Here is a 20,125-nt window from a genome sequence, read left to right on the forward strand (position 1 = left end):
ATGGCACGTCTGGCCCTGCCCGTTTTCCTCCTTCTCTGCTTCTCCCTGCTCCACCTCGGCTCCAGCCGCCCGTCTCGCAGCAGGAAGGCTGTGTCAGCTCGTCAGTCCGGAGGTAACTATAGACATCATGCATCAGTGTCAATTGGATGGAGATTTTTATCTGACCTGTGTTGGTGTCTTTGTCGAGATGCAGCTGCCGAGGAAGATGATGTGAAGTCCCAGCTCGAGAGGTTGTGGCTGGAGGTGAACTCACTGAAAGAGATGCAGGCGTTGCAGACAGGTACTGCTTTCACTGCATAAAGAAAGGGAAGAACTGACTGGAGATTTAGACATTCAGAAGCATCCCACATCATACATATAGCTCCCCAAAAACAGTTAAATCTGAAATAAAATTATAGGAAAATATCAGTTATTCAGTGGTTCTATTGTAAATGTGTTGGATATACATATGACTCTTGACTTCTTAGTGTTGCCAGTAATTAAGGCCACTGAGCTCGAATGCAGGAAACTGCTTAGGGGATAACTAGATCTCTTGGTGTGCAGAGTCACCAGCAGAGGGCAGCAGCACTCACATAAGTAAAAGGCTGAATTTTAGGAGGAGGAATGTGAGAAACAGTTCATAGGGACTATCCAACATTTATATTAATAACTTTGAGTAGCTTTCCTGTTTTTTTCTTTCTCTAATAGGCTAATAGTACTTATTTTATCATATAAAAAAGGTTACAAATGTATCGATTTATCGTTACGTTTATTATCTTCAATAATTCCCCCTTTCCCTTTATTGGCTGATTTATTGGTCGCTGTTAAGACCGTGAACTCTAAATAATAAGAGTTTTAGGAACGTGGATGTGTGACTTTCTGCAGACATAAAAAGTGGGATTGACAAAATAAAGGATTGAAAGATTGTTTAACGTTTTTATTTACTGAGGGAATTAAAAACATTGCTGTAGTTTCAGACACTTAAATAACCAAATAGTGACTTGTAGTAGCTAATGAAGTAAGTGCTGTGTGTTTTCAGTCTGTCTCCGTGGCATCAAAGCTCACAGGAAATGTTACCTAACCATCGAGGAGCCCAAACATTACCATGAGGCGAATGAAAACTGCATCGCCCAGGGGGGAACCCTTGCAACGCCGAGGGACCTGATGGAGAACAATGAACTGTGGGACTATGCGAAGAGGAGCGCTCCGGGATCCAAGGACTTCTGGATCGGCGTGGCAGACATAGTGAAAGAAGGCCAGTATGTTGATGTCAACAGCTTGCCCGTCAGCTTTTTACACTGGGACCGCTCCAAGAAGCAGCCCACAGGAACGAAGAGGGAGAGCTGTGTTGCCCTGTCAGTGGCTGCACAGGGAAAGTGGTACGATGAGGTGTGTCGCAACCTGAAGAATTACATCTGTGAATATGTCATTCCTTAAAGGTCCAGTGTGTACGATTTACGTGAAAGGGATCTTTTGGCAGAAATTGAGCATAAAATAATCCTAGTGATTTTTTCACTAATGTGTTTCATCTAAATTGTATGAATTGTTGTTTTCTTTACCCTAGAATTGGCCCTTTATATTTAAATACTTTACATTTACATCTGGAGCAGGGTCCTCTCTACGGAGGCCGCCATGTTCTTTATAGTATCCTAGAATGGACAAACTAAACCCATTCTAGTTTTTATGACAACTGAAGATTCCCACAAGTACATGTTTGGAAAGGGAGGGTGAGGTGAGGGGGACTCGGCTACAACCTGCAACTTCACCACTAGATGTCACTAAATTCTACTCACTGAACCTTTAAGGGAGGGAGTGTTGTTGACAGCTTGTTGATCATTCACCTGGGTCATTGATTAAGACTGAGCATGGTGTCAAATTTGTGGTAATTCATGATGGAAACATAACTAATTATTGGTCCTTTTTAATTTCTAACCAAATTTCTTTGATTAAAAAATGACTTTATATTTGATTGCTAATTAACTTGAATACAGGAATACTTTCCTAATTCCCAAAGCTCCAGGTGATGACTGTCGAAGGAAATAAACCAAAAATGTAATCTGTTTTTTCTTATCACCATTTTTTCCAGAGATTCAAAATTGTATAACTTTTCTGCATTAAATTGACAAATGTCTTCAGCACCAATGTACGTTGTTATTATTATCTAAAACTGAAAACGCACGCACGCACACGCACACGCACACGCACACGCACGCACGCACACACACACACACACACACACACACACACACACACACACACACACACACACACACACACACACACACACACACACACACACTCAATGTGGGTATAGAGAGATTTAATGACTGCATTGAGGAAGTAATATGTTTTTATACCTGTTGGTTCTTCTCAGGATCAAACTTAACTCATGGAGCCAAAAAAATGTTTTAAACAAAATGTTGGTAATGTGACAGTTAGATAAAAGATATAGTGAATGTTCGTATTTATAAGAAGTATTTCCAATCAATAAAATTAAAAATAACTAAATCGAAGTTATGAATCAGATAATCGTTCAGGTACATTTTTACTACTGGTAATGAGACTATGTTGATCTGTGACGTGACTGAGATCCGAGCATTGTTGTGCTTGTAAACATCCAAACTCTCTCACGGATGAACGGATGTTTTCATCATCTCCAGTGAAAACAATCAGAAACCAACAGGCCCCAGCGACGTGCTCCTCCCGCATACATCACGCACGGTCGTCCGGGTGGAATGTGACGCCACGGCTCCGTGCGTGAAGTCTCGCGGAGTCGAACCACCGGCCATCTTTCCTCCGTCTGCAGCGGCTGGACACTTCGTGCCTCACTGAGCCCGACGAGCACTTCTCGGTTCGAGCCTCCAAGTTTGGGCAAGTTTTATTTGGTCTCAGGAGCCTCCGAAGCGACGACGGAAGGGACGCGGGCCATGCGTGCGTGTAGCCCCGCAAAGTTTCTCCGCTGACATCCCTGTCCGGGTAGATGCTCGTCTGAACTGTCGTCCAAATGGAGATGGTGCCCAGCGAGGGGAACCAGTTCGTGTCCACAGAGGTGAGCTTGTTGTTGCGGAGGGAGGGCGCCTCTCCCTCGGCTGTCACTCCCGCGGAACACGCACTTGGAAACCCGCAAAACTTCAGCACCACTTTGCCACTTTGTGATCTTGGCGTGTCGTCGCAGAGGCTAACTCTCCGCAGCTAACAGTTAGCTAAAAACACGACTTGGTCGGCCTATCGTGACAAGGCTAACTTAGCATTAGCCGACATCAGTTAGCGGCTAGTTTCGCTACATCTCAGACAAAGTGAGTTTACGTGTATGGCTTAAGCTTTTTAGCATAACTATCACCAAGTAAGCCAGTCATGTTATTTAGCTGTCTTGTTATCAAATAAACTATTGAGCCTTTGGAAATTTCTCTGCTGACATAAAGTCCCCCCCCCCCCCTGAACAGAGACGACATTTGTCAACATTAAGGAGCTAACTCGGCTAGCATGTGTCGTTATCCCTTTAAGTCTGGCCAATGGCAACAACTCCGGCTAATCGACGTGTTTTTGAAGTTGCCAAACCAGATTTAAATAAACCAGTGGACATGACTGGCATTGTGTAAGCGACATTATCCTCCAGTTTCCCTTGCTTCCCCCTCTTGCTTCCTTTTGCATATTGTTTTGAATGGAACTTGTAGCGTAACAGTGAACGCTAGCTTGTCACATTTCAACCCTTTCCACGCTAATGCTAGCTAGCTTTGCTCATTGTAGACACGGATGGCGTTAATGTGAGTTATTCGGTTCATCCTCAACGAGCTCAGTTGCTGCGATGATAAGTTACTGAGCCGTAGCTTGTTTATCCTGCTGCGTGAAGGGCTCGCTAGTTAGCTCCCAGTCCTAAGATAATAATCTGTGAACCTGTGTTGACATCTTGCAGTCGTGTTTTCACAAAAACAGAAAACGAGTCTTCTCCATCCACTGTCACCGGAAGTATCGGTTAGGAGATGGTACATTGTTTGCTCGGTTTGACGCTGCGATTGCAGCACAAACGTCTCCGAGGCTTTGACATTTTTTTATTTTATTATTATTGTCATGGCAGTCAGTCGTGTTCCCACGTCACTACTACTCGTGTGTCTCCACATTGATAAGACAATATATATCTGTTCACTCCAATATTTGAGCATGGCTGCGTTTTTTTTGTTGAACTTTGTCTGCATCTACGTCAGTCACCTAGTCACACGTCAAGCATAGGACGTCATTCGGTGATATTAAAGGCCTGTGGGAAAACCGGCTCAGAGATGCAGGCTTCAGATACACTACTCACGAATGCATCTGATTAAACAGCCAGCCTGGGAATAGAGTATTTTAATTAATATGCCTGACTCGTGTTTGTGAAGAGGAGATACATTTGTATTTTTATGAATCACTCTACTGTCAGCTCTTCAAACGTCACACCGCTCTGGTGTGAATAGGTTAAAGCAGAGTTAGCTTCCTGCTCGGTTTTTAGATCTGATTGCAGCCAAATGACTCCAAAAGGTTTTGAAATCGGACTTGTTTAATAATAATATTAATAGCCAGTGTGTTTGGCCCCACCAATAAAATACATGAGCGAAGCAGATGACTTTTATTTTAGAAAAACCACCATACTGATACTGGTGGACACGACAATGCCTCTCGCAAATACAGGTCTATATTTCTCAAGCAATTGTTCGTTTCAAAATATTACACACACGCACACACAATGTTATGATTTCAGTTAGCAGCAGTGTATCATCTCCTCCTCCTCACTCCAGGTGCTGTGTACATGCAGGCAGGTGGAGGAGGTGGAGGAGCCAGAAGGGAAAAGGAGAAAGATTATCTTCTTTCTCAGAAAGTATAAAACATTTGTAATGCACATGATTCCTAAGAAAATCATCACAAATATAGATCTATGATATGTTTTGAATGTAAAGAGGCATTAGCAGGAGTGTATAATCAATAAGAATTAATTTAACATTCACTTATATAGTTTGGAATAACTATTTTGCAGAAAAGGGAAAAAATTGGTGCATAAAAAAACAACCAGAGAGAGCAAAGTTATTGATGCCCAAACTGTCGTGGGGGAGGACACCCACATCTTCATTATTTCTAATGCTTTCAAACTGTCACATCCAAACTGATTTAACTGTCTTAATGCCAAAGTTAAAGGTCAAGTTGACAAATGCGCAATCTTCAGTTAGTTTTATTAGATTTGAGCTGGCTAATGTGTAGGTAACTACCAGCACCTCTATGCCTTTTAAGGTTGGGTGTTCATCACATGCAATGCTTGTGCAGTCAAGGTTGCATTACATTGTATTAATAGGATCATTGTAGTTCACATTTTAATGTCTGTGATTCTTTTTACAAGTAGTAACAAGAACCTGTGTCTTCATGTCAGCACCTTGTGATTATATCAATGGTAAAAAATAACCTTAAATCTCATAATACACTTCAGTGTTGTCAGCTGGAGCTTCTTTATACCACCTGTCAGTCACTTTTCTTCCAAGATCACAAACCTTACAAAGTGGTTGCAGCAACTGAAATGACTTGAATATATATTCCTGTGTTTGTCACCCTGTCATAAGCCAAGAGGTTGATTGGCCAACCAGGCAGTGGTAGGTGTGGCCTACACGTTTGCTTTGTGTCGCACCAGTGTTTGATTATTTCTTTCATTATTGTGTTTGTTTTGAAGTTGTTCCTCCCCAACTATCTCCACGTGTTATTAGGGTTATTATCGGAGTTGCAGACAAAGTATTTTTGATGAGATGAAGAAGAAGATTTCTCAGGTAGATGTGTGTCGGGTGTGGGAGAAAGAGCTCATTGTAAAGCATGGTGTTGTTTAATAGATGCATGAAGCAACCCTTGCACCAATTTTAATCCAACGTTAGGGACATTTAAATAACACTATCAGAGGACAAATGTATTTGCAGGTAATGGCATTACTTATCACATTTAACACAGGTTATCATTCAAATTTGAAAACGCAAATATCTGAGATAACGTAGTTGGAATAAAGTGTTGTTTCTGTACTAAATTTGCCACCTCAAATTTTGGCTGAAAAATAGCTATTCCATAATTTTCTCACAAATTAAAAAAAAAACAATCTTTAGATATATCAATAAGATTGCAAATTCAAGACAAAACCAATCTTGATATGTTTGCCACATCGGTGCTTGGTGGGCGAAAGTATTTAATACTTTTGATTTTAGCTTTCACTTGATTTAGAACGTACCAGACCAATTACAAATTAAATGTCCAGGACTGTTAAGTGACTTGCTGCATCTTGAAACTCCACGTATTTTACAGTTAAATGAAGCACGAGTCAGCAAGTGCATGGCCTGTTGTGTTTAAATAGTTTGAGAAATAAAGATTTTGGATAGTTTGGGTATTTTGTTTCTTGAGCCTTTTTGGAGAAAATCCTCAAATAGATCAAACAAATCTGACCAGACTATCACATTCACACTACAGAGCTGTATTTTTTAAGAACCGATCTGACCCTGTAGCATGTCGCTCATATCAGTACTGATTCATTGATTGAAATGTTTTTTTTGTTTGTGCACAGGTGTATTTCTGATAGAGACATGTGCTGTAAAGCTGTACAAATATTCTCACCGTTTCATTTCTAACACTTGGCATTTGACCGATTTGAGGTGCATTACAGAATGTTATTGTCAAATATTACTAATACTAGCCTTTTTGTGGAACTCTTGACTTTCAGATCCAAAATGCAGCTGAGGAGCCCAGAGTATTGTGTATCATCCAGGACACCACCTGTGCAAAGAGAGTCAATGAGAGGCTGACCCTAAACCTGCCGGCTTCCACCACCCTCTCCGCACTTTATAAAGATGTTGCCCAAAAAGCCGGATACGTCAGTGGCACATTAGGCCTTGTCTGGGGAAATGCATCGGCCATGGTTAGAAACATTAACTTTGTCTCTTTTGTTTGTGCTTACATGAAACAATGGTTTTCCACATAAATATACACAGTTCTCAGTATAATCTCATCTCAACTTCGATATTGGCTAGTCTTGAAGTGTTGCATTTCAGGGTTTCAGCATGATTCAAATGTGGCACCTAACAGGTTGTAGAAGAGGCATAGATGATTCATGATTTGAAAATGTATTTGCAGTTTGAGTCTTTCCCCCTCCCCTCCTACTTAAGTGCTCAAACAAAAACAATTGTATTAAACTAGCTTGGCAGGAAAAGCCCTGTATTTATTTAATCGCTTTGATAGCTTAGGTTTGTGTAGGATTAAAGATGTTTAGGTTCTTGGCTTAGACATGATTCAATCTTTGTGATTCTTGGTAGTGATAAACTTCCAGAGCATAATCATCAAACACTACTGAGCAGTTCAGTGTCTTTCAGACGATTAGCAGCTGGAAAATGGTATGATAAACACTAGGGCTGTCAGAATTAAATGTATGGAGTCATATTTCTGGTTTAAAATCCTAATGACTATAGAGTACCTCTCCTGCCTGGCTCCTGATAGCACAGAGTCAAATCACGTGTGATAGCAGTCGAGGAGGTCGTAACAGCCAACATAGCTGCATTAGCACTAGAGCTGAGAGGTCTGGCTTGCCCTGCCCCCTGTTTCCATTAACAAAGGCAATTTGGTTTTGTTAGTGTGTCAGGTGATCTCTAGTGGGACTCATAATAATGGTTCCTAGCCTGTTTTTGTTAGTGCCATTCACTTATCCTCCTCATTCTAAGTTTATGTCAGGACAAATACAACAGCACCTGCACCTTGTACTTAAAAGGGCAATGTCACCATATCATGACCTCAGTGAAGCTGATTGTGTTAAAGATATATTGAGTCAGATGGCCAGCAGTTATTTTTTATGCTACCAGTCTTCATAAATGGAACTCACCATGCCATCGTTCTCTGCTGCAAAGAAAACCAAAGCCTGGCAGAATAGCGGTGCGGATATTTATCACAGAAATCCATAGAGGGAATTAATTCTTAATGTGCGATGTCAGGGATGACTTGAGTGTGTTCTCAATTGTCTGTTTATGTAGATACTATTCCCTTTTCTTAAATGAGCCCTGGCTAATCCCACTGCTGACCCAGGCCAAAGCCCAGGTGCTGTGTCTGTTGTTATCTCACTGAGTAGGTCAGTGGATTAAGCCTCTGCATGTTTCCACTGCAGCACTTTGCTGGCTTGTCCTCAGCTTGTTCGGGAGAAAGACAACTCTGTTGCATTGCTCACATGTTGGCTTCAAGCTACTTTCCTCATACACCACATCAATACAGGGGATTTTCTGAAAATAAATTCAGTGGGAGCCTTGTGAGTTTGTCTAGCATGTTGTTTTGTTCTTTTTGTAATATTTGCTGCTGTTGCCTTTGTGCATTTTCTATCACTTGTTTCTGATCTGTCAACTGTAAAAAGTAAAGCTCATGTGACTAAGTTTCTTTGCTCTGCTACCTTCAAGGAACCTCTAGACCACAACAGTGAGATGCCCCTCTCAGATTCTGGGTTTGAGCCTGATGGTAAGAGGAATTTCCTCCAGCTTACAGACAAAGATGGAGAGCAGCCCCAGATTGCATCGGTGAGTGGTACATGAGGAGAAAAGCTAGTTCCTAATTTCTTAGACAATATGAAAATGTTTGTATGTTGTTAGTGCCTTTACAGATTTAGGGTTTGGAAACTAGAGGTATTTTATTTCCCCTGAATGTCTGTGTGTGCAGGATGAGTCAGGAACAGCAGACAGCAGTGGACTGGATGATAGCTCACAGGAGCGGTTTATTGGGCCCCTACCAAGAGATGCCACTGCAGGCTGCAGTGGTGACTGCAGCAGTCCGTCTTACTCCTACTCATCCATCCTCAGCAAATCTGAGACGGGTGAGTTTTGGTGTTGAGCTGTTAAACATGTGACATCACTTCTTTTATACAACCTTAGCTGAACTCTTTCTTGTTGTCCCTTTCCTCCGCTGAAGGTTACGTGGGCTTGGTTAACCAAGCAATGACCTGCTATTTGAACAGTCTTCTACAAACACTCTTCATGACCCCTGAGTTCAGAAATGCACTCTACAAGTGAGGAATCATGCTCATAATCTTTGTGACGTTTTACTTGTGAAATCAATGTATTGTGTTTTTAAAATTGTCTTTTGTGCAACTTCAGCTGGGAGTTTGAGGAGTTGGAGGAGGATCCAGTCACCAGTATCCCCTTCCAGCTGCAAAGGCTTTTTGTCCTGCTGCAGACGAGTAAGAAACGGGCGATTGAGACCACTGACGTGACCCGGAGCTTTGGTTGGGACAGCAGCGAGGGTGAGCTTTTATTTGCACTCCTGTGACCAGACTCACAATGTTTTGTCTCTGTATTTGTCTCTGTAATGACACTTTTTGTGTGTTTGTTTTTTTAGCTTGGCAGCAACATGACATCCAGGAGCTGTGCAGGGTCATGTTTGATGCCCTGGAACAAAAGTGGAAGCAGACAGAGCAGGTACGAGAAAGCAAACCTTTTCTTAGAATTGCGACATCAAAAAATCAGCAGCTGATCCGAGGTCTCACCCTTCACAATGAAAACAAAAGACCTACTGTGAGAAAAGTGAAACAGGCCAGTAAGTAAGCCCCAGGGTCAGCTGTTTCTTATCTCAAGAGTGAGTTATAAACTGCAAACACTCAGGCCTGTCTGCGCATATGTAGCCATGTTGTCTGTACATATGAGCTCCTGGTCTGGACCAAATCAATGCATGAGATTGAATCCATTAAATATAACACCAGTATTACAATAGAACAATGTTTTTTTTTATATTTGGCCATTTACAATAAAACAGAGAATTTGAAGTAAAACCGATCAAGTAGAACTGTTTATCAACTCTAGATGATATGAAGTTTTAGTAGTCTTCCAACCTTTATCTATAACTTGGATGCATGAAAATGTGTCGTCCACATTGTTTTTCTGATAACCTGTGAAAACAGCTCTTCTGTGGAGCCACTGACGACATGATACAGCTGTTTTCACTCTTTTAAGCAGCGCCTCCTATGACAAGTCAAATGGTGTTATGAGGAGACTCCCCTCAAATGTTAGTGTGTACCATGTTGTTTTCAGCATGATACTGTGCTGAGTTTAAATTACATATTTTATAGAATTTTTTTTTTTTTGAGTAAAAAGAAGTAAATCCAACTCTCGCATATTTTTTTTTCCCATTCTTCAAAATTGGAAAGTTTGCAACCCCAAACAAATGCTGCTTTGTTACAAATGATACGTGGCAGAAGAGGCCTGACTGTTATACATTCCTGTCCTCAGGCTGACCTGATCAACCAGCTCTACCAGGGGAAGCTAAAGGATTATGTCCGTTGTCTGGAGTGTGGCTATGAGAGCGTGAGGATTGATACTTACCTGGACATCCCTCTTGTGATCAGACCCTTCGGAGGCAGCCAGGCCTATGGCAGTGTGGTGAGTTTCTGTCTCCATTTCATTCCTTTAAACATTTAGCACACTGGCGCCAAAGACTCCAACTGCATCTGACATTCATTCACTCTTTGGGCTCCACAGCTTCTTAACCCATTAAGACTCGAGGCACCAAATAAAAACGCACTGTAAAACCTCAGCACTGTACAACCAACCTAAAACCTGAGGGTTAGCTTTTACACTTACTTTCTATAAATGTAATGAATTTATAATTGTCCTACCACAGGAGGAGGCTTTGCAAGCATTCGTCCAACCAGAAACTCTGGATGGGCCCAACCAGTACTTCTGTGAACGCTGCAAAAAGAAATGTGATGCCCGAAAGGTGAGCAAACGAAAAATGCGACATGGGAGTCATGTTCAGAAAATACAGTGTTCCTCTGATGACCTGTCTGATCATCTAATGAATGTTTATATGCACAGGGTCTACGATTTCTGCACTTTCCCTACCTGCTGACGCTGCAGCTGAAACGGTTTGATTTTGACTACACCACTATGCATCGCATCAAGCTCAATGACCGCATGACTTTCCCAGAGGAGCTTGACATGAGTCCATTCATTGATATGGAAGACGAGGTGAGGGCAGCAGCAGCAGCGGTACTTGCTTCAATCACTATTCCAGATTGACATTGAATCAATGGGTCTTCACAGTATTTAACATTTTGTTGGTTAATCTGTTCAATATCAATTACTTGACATGACTATAAGCTATAGTTGGAAAAACAAAAATGTGTCACATGCTCCACTTTATGTGTTTTATTATATAAACCATCAGGTGTTAACATTATCAAATGTCAAATCCACTACTGGGCTCTAGAAATACATAAATTCCTGTTCCCTCCCTCTGTGTAAATATAACTACCCTCTCAGCACCAGTATTATCTGGGAGTCAGTGAACAACACCTAACAACCCTCGATCTTTCTCTATTTCATGCCTTGAAGTTATTCTGGGTTGTGTAATAAGATTAATGAACAAACGCCATAAGCATCCAATGTGGTTTTTTTTTAGTGAGTCATAATCCACGTGGAGCTTCGTGACACATTTTGCTCCCAAATAATTTACAAAAACCACTGTGCCAAGCTTGACATGTTTTAAACCATTGTCTGTTTTTGAAATTGTCCCCCGGTAGAAGTCGCCTCAGACGGAGAGCTGCACTGACAGTGGAGCGGAGAATGAAGGCAGTTGCCACAGCGACCAGATGAGCAATGATTTTTCCACTGATGATTGTGTAGATGAGGGCATCTGCTTGGACAGCACTGGTAGCACAGAGAGGGTGCTGAAGCCAAAGGTAACTATCTTCACCACTCACTGATGGGTATCATGGGTTCTGTTTTCAAGTCATTAAATTTTGCCCCATTCAGAGTAAACTGAAACTGGATTTGTGAACGACACTGACACTCTGACCATTTCAGATAGAATTTATGAACACTCCCATAACATCATCTGCTTAATGATTTCCTTAACCTTCAATCCATGTTCATATTATTAAGTTAACTCTGTGTTTGGGCTGCAGGCTGCTAGTATACATAACATACCTGCTTGTGTACTGGTTTATCTAGTTATTGACCATATAGAGTGGGAACATTTTGGCTAGTCCTCACTTTCTGACACGTCTTTCAGGGGGTACGGCATGTCTTGATGATTGAGGTAAGGGAACATTACATCAATGAGTGGACGCTCATTAATATAATTGATTCCCTTACAACAAAACTACATGTGCGCTGTGCAAACAAAGTTGGTGAGAGAAATTGTATCAAGTTTTTGATACTACAGGCCTAAAAAAAATACTCAAAATATTCTTCTTACTCACTAAAGATTCTGTTGTTAATATCCTTTCTAAATGAATTGTCTGAAAATATATATGAGCAACACAAACTTGCAGCCTGGGACAAAATGAACAACATTTTGAAACCCAAGGCAGTTTTTTCTTTTATGTTATTGAGCAGCTGGCAGAGACAGTGAAGCTGGTGACACAAGTTGTTTGTTTCATGTGTATTTCACTTTCTAGATGACTAGCTTTGTGGGTCAAAGTAGCTGAGCACAATATTTATTATATTGTGTCATTGCTATAACACAATACAACCTGGTTGTTTTATCTTATCTGAACAATTGGAATTACCCAGTCTTCTTCTCAGAGTATGCCGACCTTTGAGCTGTTCTCCGTCATGGTCCATTCGGGGAGTGCTGCTGGTGGCCATTACTATGCCTGCATCAAATCCTTCAGTGATGGCCAGTGGTACAGTTACAACGATCAGCACGTTAGCAAGGTCAGCTTAAACCCTCAAGTACCATAATTTTAACATCAATCATTGTTAACGTGTATCTGTTGAATCATTGTCAGTATATTTCTTTCATTTCTGTTGGGCAGATCACCCAGGATGATATCAGAAAGACACATGGGGGCTCCTCAGGGAACAGAGGCTATTATTCTAGTGCCTTTGCAAGGTCAGTGGTCTCCAGCAGTCATTGCATTCCTAGAGTACATTGCCCTCAGAGAATAGAACAGTAATAAACTATAACCATTTACATATGTGTTCAACGTGGGAAACAAGAGGGTTCTTGTTTATTCTTTGTTCATTGTACTTTCTTGTTCCTGCTGAAGGGTTAGGCTCCAACTCTTAGGACTGACAAAACAATATCTTCTCTTTCTCTCAACGTATTTATTTCTACAAATATATATTCCACTATATTCATTAACAATACATATTTGTTTTTGTTCAACAGCTCTACAAATGCATATATGCTGATTTATAGATTGAAAGATCCCTCAAGGAATGCAAGTAAGGAAATGTTTCAAACATGATGCTTTGTCCATTGTGCTGGTTTTCTTAAATCATGAAAACAACTGCAACAACTCTGGTCAGTGTTAAAAGACAGCGCTGTCTTTTCCATGTTTTAGCATTTAACTTTTTGTTTTATTTGCACACGATCACCCTGTTTTCATTTCTTTAAAAGGCTAAAAAACATAAATTATTGTGACTATGTGTTTAGTGCTCCATGGTAGATCTTTTCCTGTAATGTGATTTAATGTGTGCTTTCTTCTGTGTGCAGAGTATTTAACTGTGGAAGACTTCCCAGAGCACATCAAGAGTTTGGTTAAGAAGGAGAAAGAGTCTGAAGAGCAGGAAAAGAGGCAAAGGGAGATTGAGCGCAATACCTGCAAGGTACAGTATGTGGTTATTTGACCTAGTTCAGATCCACTGCCTTACTTCTGAACATGGATCAGTTGAGAAACTGCCTGTTTTTCTTTCTTTTAATAAACAAAACTTTTCTCAATGTCATTCTCTTGACCTTCAGATCAAGCTGTTCTGTATGCATCCTGTTAAGCTGATGATGGAGAGCAAGCTGGAAGTTCACAAGGACAAAACGCTCAGAGAAGCAACAGAGATGGCCTACAAGGTTTGTCAGCTTTCTGGTTTTCCAACAACATGGCCAATCTGGTCAATGTGTTTCGATAGTAAAAATATCGATTAATTAATATTGGAGTCTCCTTAAATGAATTGTGAGCTAAGTAGACAGTTTCAGTATGCATATATAGGCTACACTAGTCCTAGTGGCTGCCTTATCATTTTTAGAAAGATGATACTTGCTATATATGCTTTTTTATACATTTGTTTATTCTGAACCTCAGATGATGGAGCTGGACGGGGTCGCCGCTCTTGACTGTTGTCGCTTGGTCAAGTATGACGAGTTCCACGAGTACCTGGAGCGCTCTTATGAGGGTGAGGAGGACACACTGATGGGTGTCCTGTTGGGCGGTGTCAAGTCCTCGTACATGTTCGACTTGCTGCTGGAGACCCGCCGGCCTGAACAAGTGTTCCAGCCTTACAAACCTGGAGGTCAGTAGCCTACTACTGTGGAGTCAAACGTTTCACTGAGAATGTCTGACAGTGATGGAGATTATCGATGTTTTACATAGTGTTACACAGATAGTTTTGTACAGCTGGTCAGAAGATCAAGCAAAGTGAAGTCCGTATGCTTTATCTCTTAGTGGGTGTGTTTCTGATTTTCTACAGAGGTGATGGTGAAGGTCCATGTTGTGGATCTGAAGAGTGAGACCATTGCCTCGCCAATCAGCGTTCGGGCGTACTTGAACCAGTCAATCACTGAATTCAAACAGCTTATTGCACAGGTTTCTTACTCTTTTCTTTTCTACATTGTATTTTCTTGTTCTTCATCTCAGCTATTTTTTTAAATCAACTCCAACATTTGTGTTAAAGTAAACAGAGTGTGAGAACAGCCTTGCAGCCTTGTCTATGGGTTTCTTTATAGGCGGCAGGGCTATCAGCAGAAGCCATGCGTGTGGTCCTTGAGCGCTGCTACAACGACCTCCGGCTCCTCTATGTTCCAAACAAGACCTTGAAAGCTGAGGGATTCTTCAGGAGTAACAAGGTCTCCTTAATTTATTTTCAATTTTGGCTTTTGTGAATCCATGTTAAAAATGTTATTACACTTTACATTTTTGACCTTGTTAAGTTTGATTTTCAGCTATTCTAATAATATTTATTTTTTTAATCCAGGTTTTTGTAGAGAGCTCAGAGTCGACAGATCATCAGGTTGCTTTCACTGACTCAGTCTTGTGGAAACTGTTGGATCGCCATGGGAACACGATCCGACTCTTGGTCTTGCTGCCTGAGCAGTCACCTGGTACCTTGGCCAACAGAACTCTTTGCCAAAAAGTGGGAGATAACCCTGAAGTGCCCTTGGATGGGTCCAATGGTAACAGGAAGTCTGTCGAGTCCATACTGGAGGAGAGCACTGAAAAGTTAAAGAGTCTGTCTCTGCAGAGGCAGCAGCAGCAGCAGGGCTCCAGCAACAGCGACAGCCAGAAAAGCTCTGACACCAGCGACTTTGAACATATCGAGTCTCCAACCCAAGAGGCTGACTCAAACTCCTCGCTGTACATTGCCGCAGACAACAAAGAGCTGGAGAACCGGAGTAGGGCCACAGCTGGCAGCAGCGGGGGTGCCTCCTCTGACCCCTGTGAGGAACGCTCAGATTCTGAGGTGAACAATGACCGCAGCACCAGCTCGGTGGACAGCGACATCCTCAGCTCCAGCCACAGTAGTGACACACTTTGTAATGCAGACAGCGGGCCCTTACAGTTGGCCAATGGCCTGGACTCGCACAGCATCACGAGTAGTCGACGCTCCAAAGCTCACGAGGGCAAAAAAGAGACGTGGGACACTGCTGAAGAAGACTCTGGGACCGACAGCGAGTACGACGACAACGGGAAGAGCAAGGCGGGGGCTCAGTACATGTACTTCAGAGTAGAACCTTGTTCTCAGGATGACCCCTCGTTGGATGCACAAAAATGTACGAATCGGTAGCTGACCTGGTCAAACATGTACCATGAAATTTAGTAAAATCAGTTTTAAGATATTTTTAACAGTTTTCTTGCTGAATCTCCTTCTACATTTAAAACAAACCATACTTGACTAATGATCAGGGAAAAGAGGGAGAGTGTCCAACAAATTCCTTATAGCTGTTTCTTCTGTGGTGAATAATGGTGACAAAATGTGTAATTGCTGTTTCTTGTGGTCCTCTTCAGGTTTAGTAGTTCACGTGGACAAGAGAATAACATTAGCAGCGTTTAAACAGAATCTGGAGCCCTACGTTGGCGTGACAACGACACAGTTCAAGGTGTTCCGGGTGTACGCCAACAACCAGGAGTTTGAGAGTGTGCGGCTAAACGAAACGCTGTCATCGTTCTCTGATGATAATAAGGTCGATTCAATATTCAGAATTTATCTATTTGATTTTGAAAGTAAGTTTATAATTGAACTAATACCAATTTTTTTTTGTTTGCATAGATAACCATTCGACTGGGTAGAGCATTGAAAAAGGGTGAATACAGAGTTAAAGTGTATCAACTACTAGTAAATGAAGCAGAGGTAAGAATATAATGTTTTTTCTGTCATGATAATTGACTGGGTTTGGGTTTACGTTACATGAATGTCAGAAGTATTATATTCATGATTGTGTTTTCTTTGCAATTCAGCCCTGCAAGTTCCTTGTGGACACGGTGTTTGCTAAGGGCATGACCGTCAGACAGTCCAAGGAGGAGCTGCTCCCTCAGTTGAAAGAGCACTGCAAGCTTGACCTCAGCATTGACAGGTAAGTGTTTGAGATTATAGGAAATGAAATGAATCGTGAACCTTGAGGTTGTGACATTCATCTTCAAATAAAATGTAGTTGTAGCCTGTATAAATCAATTGATTACTGATAGACTACATGGAGAACAATCTAAATCCTTAGTAAAGTGGATATAACAGTTTGTGGTCATAAGAAATATTCATTCATGATTTTTGTGTTTGTTTAGTGTTCGTCTCAGGAAAAAGACGTGGAAGAATCCAGGAACAGTGTTTCTCGATTACCACGTCTACGAGGAGGACATCAGCATCTCCTCTAACTGGGAAGTTTTCATGGAAGTCCTTAATGGTAACATTTGCTCTCTCAAAGATTATTTCCAACAACTTTTTAATAAAATTGCCAAAAACCCAATTGCCAAAAACTTAAATTTATACAATATGTCTAAAAGAGACCCACAGTGCCCTTCTTCCACTTCCAGCATCAGGCCTGTGATCTGTTATCTCCCTTATCTTTATATCAGAACCAGAGAAGATGAAGTCCATGTCGCAGCTCGCTGTTTTGACCAGGAGATGGAGTCCGGCCACGATGAAGCTGGGACCTTTTCAGGAAGTGATTCTTGAGAGCAGCAGCGTAGAAGAACTGAAGGAGAAGGCACGTCTCTCCCATTGTTTTTTTTTTCATATTCATACACTGCCCTCCTGCGTTCAATGCCTTGCCTTTTTGTTAATTTAATTAATAATTTACCTTAGTGTAGAGGAAACTATTCACTGTGACTAATCTCTTTATTCTTTTTGCAGCTCAGTGAAATGTGTGCGATTCCTCTTGAAAACCTGGATTTTGCAAAGGTTTGTGAAGTTATTTATCTCAAACATCACCTAGATTTACATGTCTTGTTACACTTCAGTTAATCTTTCTGTCCGTTGTGTGCAGGGCAGGGGAACGTTTCCTTGTGATATTTCTGTGTTGGAGATTCATCAGGATTTGGACTGGAACCCTAAGGTGTCGACTCTTAATGTGTGGCCTCTGTACATATGTGATGACGGAGCTGTGGTCTTCTACAGGTAATAATAAATAAATAAATTACTCTGCACTTTCAAAGACAGGTTTATCTATCCGTCTTTTCAGTTAACACAAAATAAAATATTTTCCCTTCCATATGTTAACATGCAAATGTGTTAACCTGTGGTTCACATGCGATCATCACATCGATCCGTACAGATCAAGGATCAACTGTGATCCGGTACTCTACTAGATAAAGACATTATTAAGAAACAAAACTACTGTGAACTGTGATGGATTCCAGCTCGAAACCTGTTTGTATAATTGTATTTAATATTTGTGACTAGAGATCAACCACGCTGTGATGTTTCTCTGTGCAGGGATAGCACGGAGGAGCCGATGGAGCTCTCAGAGGACGAGCGCAACGAGTTGATGAAGAAGGAGAGCAGCCGTCTGCTGAAGACCGGTCACCGTGTCAGCTACTCGCCACGCAAGGAGAAAGCCCTCAAGATCTACCTAGATGGAGGCCCTGCCAAAGACTCGGGGCAGGACTGAGGTGCAGAGAACCGCTCCTCCGGTTACTCTCTTACATCTGGCTGCTGTGGCATAGCAAGCAGGCTCTGGGTGTCAGTCCTAGTGCCTGGCCTGGTAGTGACTTGAACATCAAGCAGCGCTGTGAGACGTGCTCTCAGCCTCCACCCAGAGCCCCCGGACTGGCTCAGATACCTTGTTGTGCACTATAGTGTATTGTACTGTAAAGTTTAAAGGGAAGTACAAAAGCTATTCCACACAGAGAAGAATCAAATAATGTACAAAAAAATCAGTTGCCGGTGCAGGGATGGGTGCGGAGATGTTAGGACTGTGACCGTGGGCAGGAAGTCACGCATCCTGTCTATTTGAGTGCCCTGTTTTCATCTTCATCAGTCTCCTTCACTCTCAATCGTCACTCCACGTCCCTCTTCCTGTTTCAGACATAATGTTGATACTGATTCGTCTGTGACCATCTTCTAAGTCAAACTGCTCACACCTTTTGCTCCAGCAGAGAAATAATTTGTATCCTCCTTTAACCTTCCTGAAAAGGACTTACATCCATGAACTCCTTATCAAGCCTCCCCCAGTCTTACTTCCTCTGGTCGAGGCAAACCTCTACCTCTCAGTGACTCTACCACCAGCTGAGGTGTCATATATCCACAAGATTTGATGAATAGAAAAAAGCAACAATTAATAATTTTGTAAACTGGAGGTTGTTTCTACCCCTCTGACTCTCCTAAGATGCAGGGGTCATGTGTCGTTCCTTTGGTTCTTACTGCTCTTTGTGCATTGTAGGAACTTTGCCACTGTTGCATCACTTCCACTAGATTTAGTGAGACATTGGCTTATTGATCCTTAACCACAAAGTACAATGAATCATGTCAACCATGTTAAGGTAATACTTGTTTTGTTTTTGTTTGTTGTAAATTATTATTTTTGCTCCAGACGTGATTATTCAATTAGGTCTCATGATCATATGTTGTCTGTATTAACCTTTGATTTAGAAAGTGGATTTCATTGTTTGGTTTTATTTGCACCATATGAACTGGGTGTATGTCTCTGGTGACATCTACGTGTGGTGTTTTACCGAGGGGTGGGAGCTCTCTGGGTTTTTGGCATAGAGCGTGGGGTCGTAAATGGCGCTTCTACCTGCTGCTCCTTGATAGACTGACACCAGAGGGTGGAGAAAGCCCGCTGGACCCCTCAGTGCAGCCAGGAAACGGCTCCTGGGACTGAAGCTCAGCATCTCGACCCGTCGGGGCGGCTGATGCTGTCACCAGCTATTCACTGTAGAAATGCCAATATCTGAAGAAATTCTTTTTTTTTATGTTTCTTTTGAGATTTAAATTGTGTGAAAATAGTTTAAAATGATTTTAGAATATTAAAGTGTTTTTTTTTTTTCATAAAAATGTTCCGTCTTTGTTTCCAACTTCAGTTAAATTTATGACAAATACTCATACTAATTTCAAGAATAGGTGTTAAAATTCAGCACAATTATATTCAGGTACTGTGCATTAAAGACAAATAGCACATAACAGCTACAGGGAGAGATGTTTGGCCATTTGACCACTGAAATCAGTTAATCTGTGATATATATATCAAATGTGTGCCAAATTTGAGGATTCCCTTAAGTTATTCCTGATATATTACATTCAAATCACATGTTTTGAGTGGTCACAGTGACCCTGACCTTTGACCTCCAGCCACCAAAATCGAATCAGTTCATCTTTGAGTCCAAGAGAATGTTTGTGCCAGATCCAAAGTTATTTCCTCAAGGAGTTCTTGAGATTTGGCATTAACGAGAATTGGACAGAAAGACGGACAACCTGAAAACAAAATGCCTCAGGCCACTGGCTGTTGACAGCAGCTCTTCGAGTGTCAAGCAGCACGGTTTGCCAAAATAGTTACTTATAAATAACAGGAGAAAGTGTTTAAGAAAAAAAGGAAACTACACATCACCAAGCAGCCAGAATTAGATTTATACTGAAAAATAAGAGGACAAAGTTCCTTCATGACAAATAGACAAACTGCTGTCGTCACTGGCCGCAGCAGCCTAATGACAGATTCCTTTCAACAGATAAGAAATTACACTTCATGCAGGTGAAACAATGAGGTGACT

The 20,125-nt window shown here is 41.5% G+C and overlaps 2 protein-coding genes across 3 annotated transcripts; both read left to right on the forward strand.

Annotated features, from left to right (window-relative positions):
* On the forward strand, positions 1 to 1,416 carry clec3a (C-type lectin domain family 3, member A). The gene is made up of 3 exons (XM_061068863.1): positions 1 to 112; positions 194 to 280; positions 1,019 to 1,416. The coding sequence occupies exons 1-3, from the start codon at positions 1 to 3 to the stop codon at positions 1,414 to 1,416; spliced, it is 597 nt and encodes a 198-aa protein (XP_060924846.1).
* Positions 1,417 to 2,760: 1,344 nt separating this feature from the next.
* usp47 (ubiquitin specific peptidase 47) lies at positions 2,761 to 19,081 on the forward strand. 2 transcript variants are annotated; one of them, XM_061067803.1, is made up of 28 exons: positions 2,761 to 3,028; positions 6,692 to 6,886; positions 8,403 to 8,519; positions 8,659 to 8,812; positions 8,908 to 9,004; positions 9,093 to 9,238; positions 9,334 to 9,413; positions 10,221 to 10,370; positions 10,612 to 10,707; positions 10,806 to 10,958; positions 11,513 to 11,671; positions 12,507 to 12,650; positions 12,752 to 12,828; positions 13,108 to 13,163; positions 13,435 to 13,547; positions 13,681 to 13,782; positions 14,015 to 14,222; positions 14,400 to 14,515; positions 14,656 to 14,775; positions 14,904 to 15,699; positions 15,935 to 16,110; positions 16,197 to 16,277; positions 16,385 to 16,500; positions 16,706 to 16,824; positions 16,997 to 17,127; positions 17,274 to 17,321; positions 17,407 to 17,537; positions 17,856 to 19,081. In XM_061067803.1, the coding sequence occupies exons 1-28, from the start codon at positions 2,984 to 2,986 to the stop codon at positions 18,028 to 18,030; spliced, it is 4,101 nt and encodes a 1,366-aa protein (XP_060923786.1). In that variant the 5' UTR covers positions 2,761 to 2,983; the 3' UTR covers positions 18,031 to 19,081. The 2 variants fall into 2 exon arrangements, with proteins under 2 accessions (XP_060923786.1, XP_060923787.1); XM_061067804.1 differs by having other exon boundaries at positions 12,519 to 12,650.
* The last annotated feature ends 1,044 nt before the right edge of the window (positions 19,082 to 20,125 follow it).

Source organism: Limanda limanda, chromosome 3, assembly GCF_963576545.1.
Source record: "Limanda limanda chromosome 3, fLimLim1.1, whole genome shotgun sequence".
NCBI lineage: Eukaryota > Metazoa > Chordata > Actinopteri > Pleuronectiformes > Pleuronectidae > Limanda > Limanda limanda.

Excerpts from the sequence above, each read along its gene's own strand:
- clec3a (XM_061068863.1), top strand. The coding sequence starts at position 1 with ATGGCACGTCTGGCCCTGCCCGTTTTCCTCCTTCTCTGCTTCTCCCTG. Across the intron at positions 113-193 it reads GTCAGCTCGTCAGTCCGGAG|CTGCCGAGGAAGATGATGTG; the intron begins GTAACTATAGAC and ends GTCGAGATGCAG. Across the intron at positions 281-1,018 it reads GATGCAGGCGTTGCAGACAG|TCTGTCTCCGTGGCATCAAA; the intron begins GTACTGCTTTCA and ends GTGTGTTTTCAG.
- usp47 (XM_061067803.1), top strand. The coding sequence starts at position 2,984 with ATGGAGATGGTGCCCAGCGAGGGGAACCAGTTCGTGTCCACAGAG. Across the intron at positions 13,164-13,434 it reads AGATCCCTCAAGGAATGCAA|AGTATTTAACTGTGGAAGAC; the intron begins GTAAGGAAATGT and ends TTCTGTGTGCAG. Across the intron at positions 17,128-17,273 it reads TAGAAGAACTGAAGGAGAAG|CTCAGTGAAATGTGTGCGAT; the intron begins GCACGTCTCTCC and ends TTCTTTTTGCAG.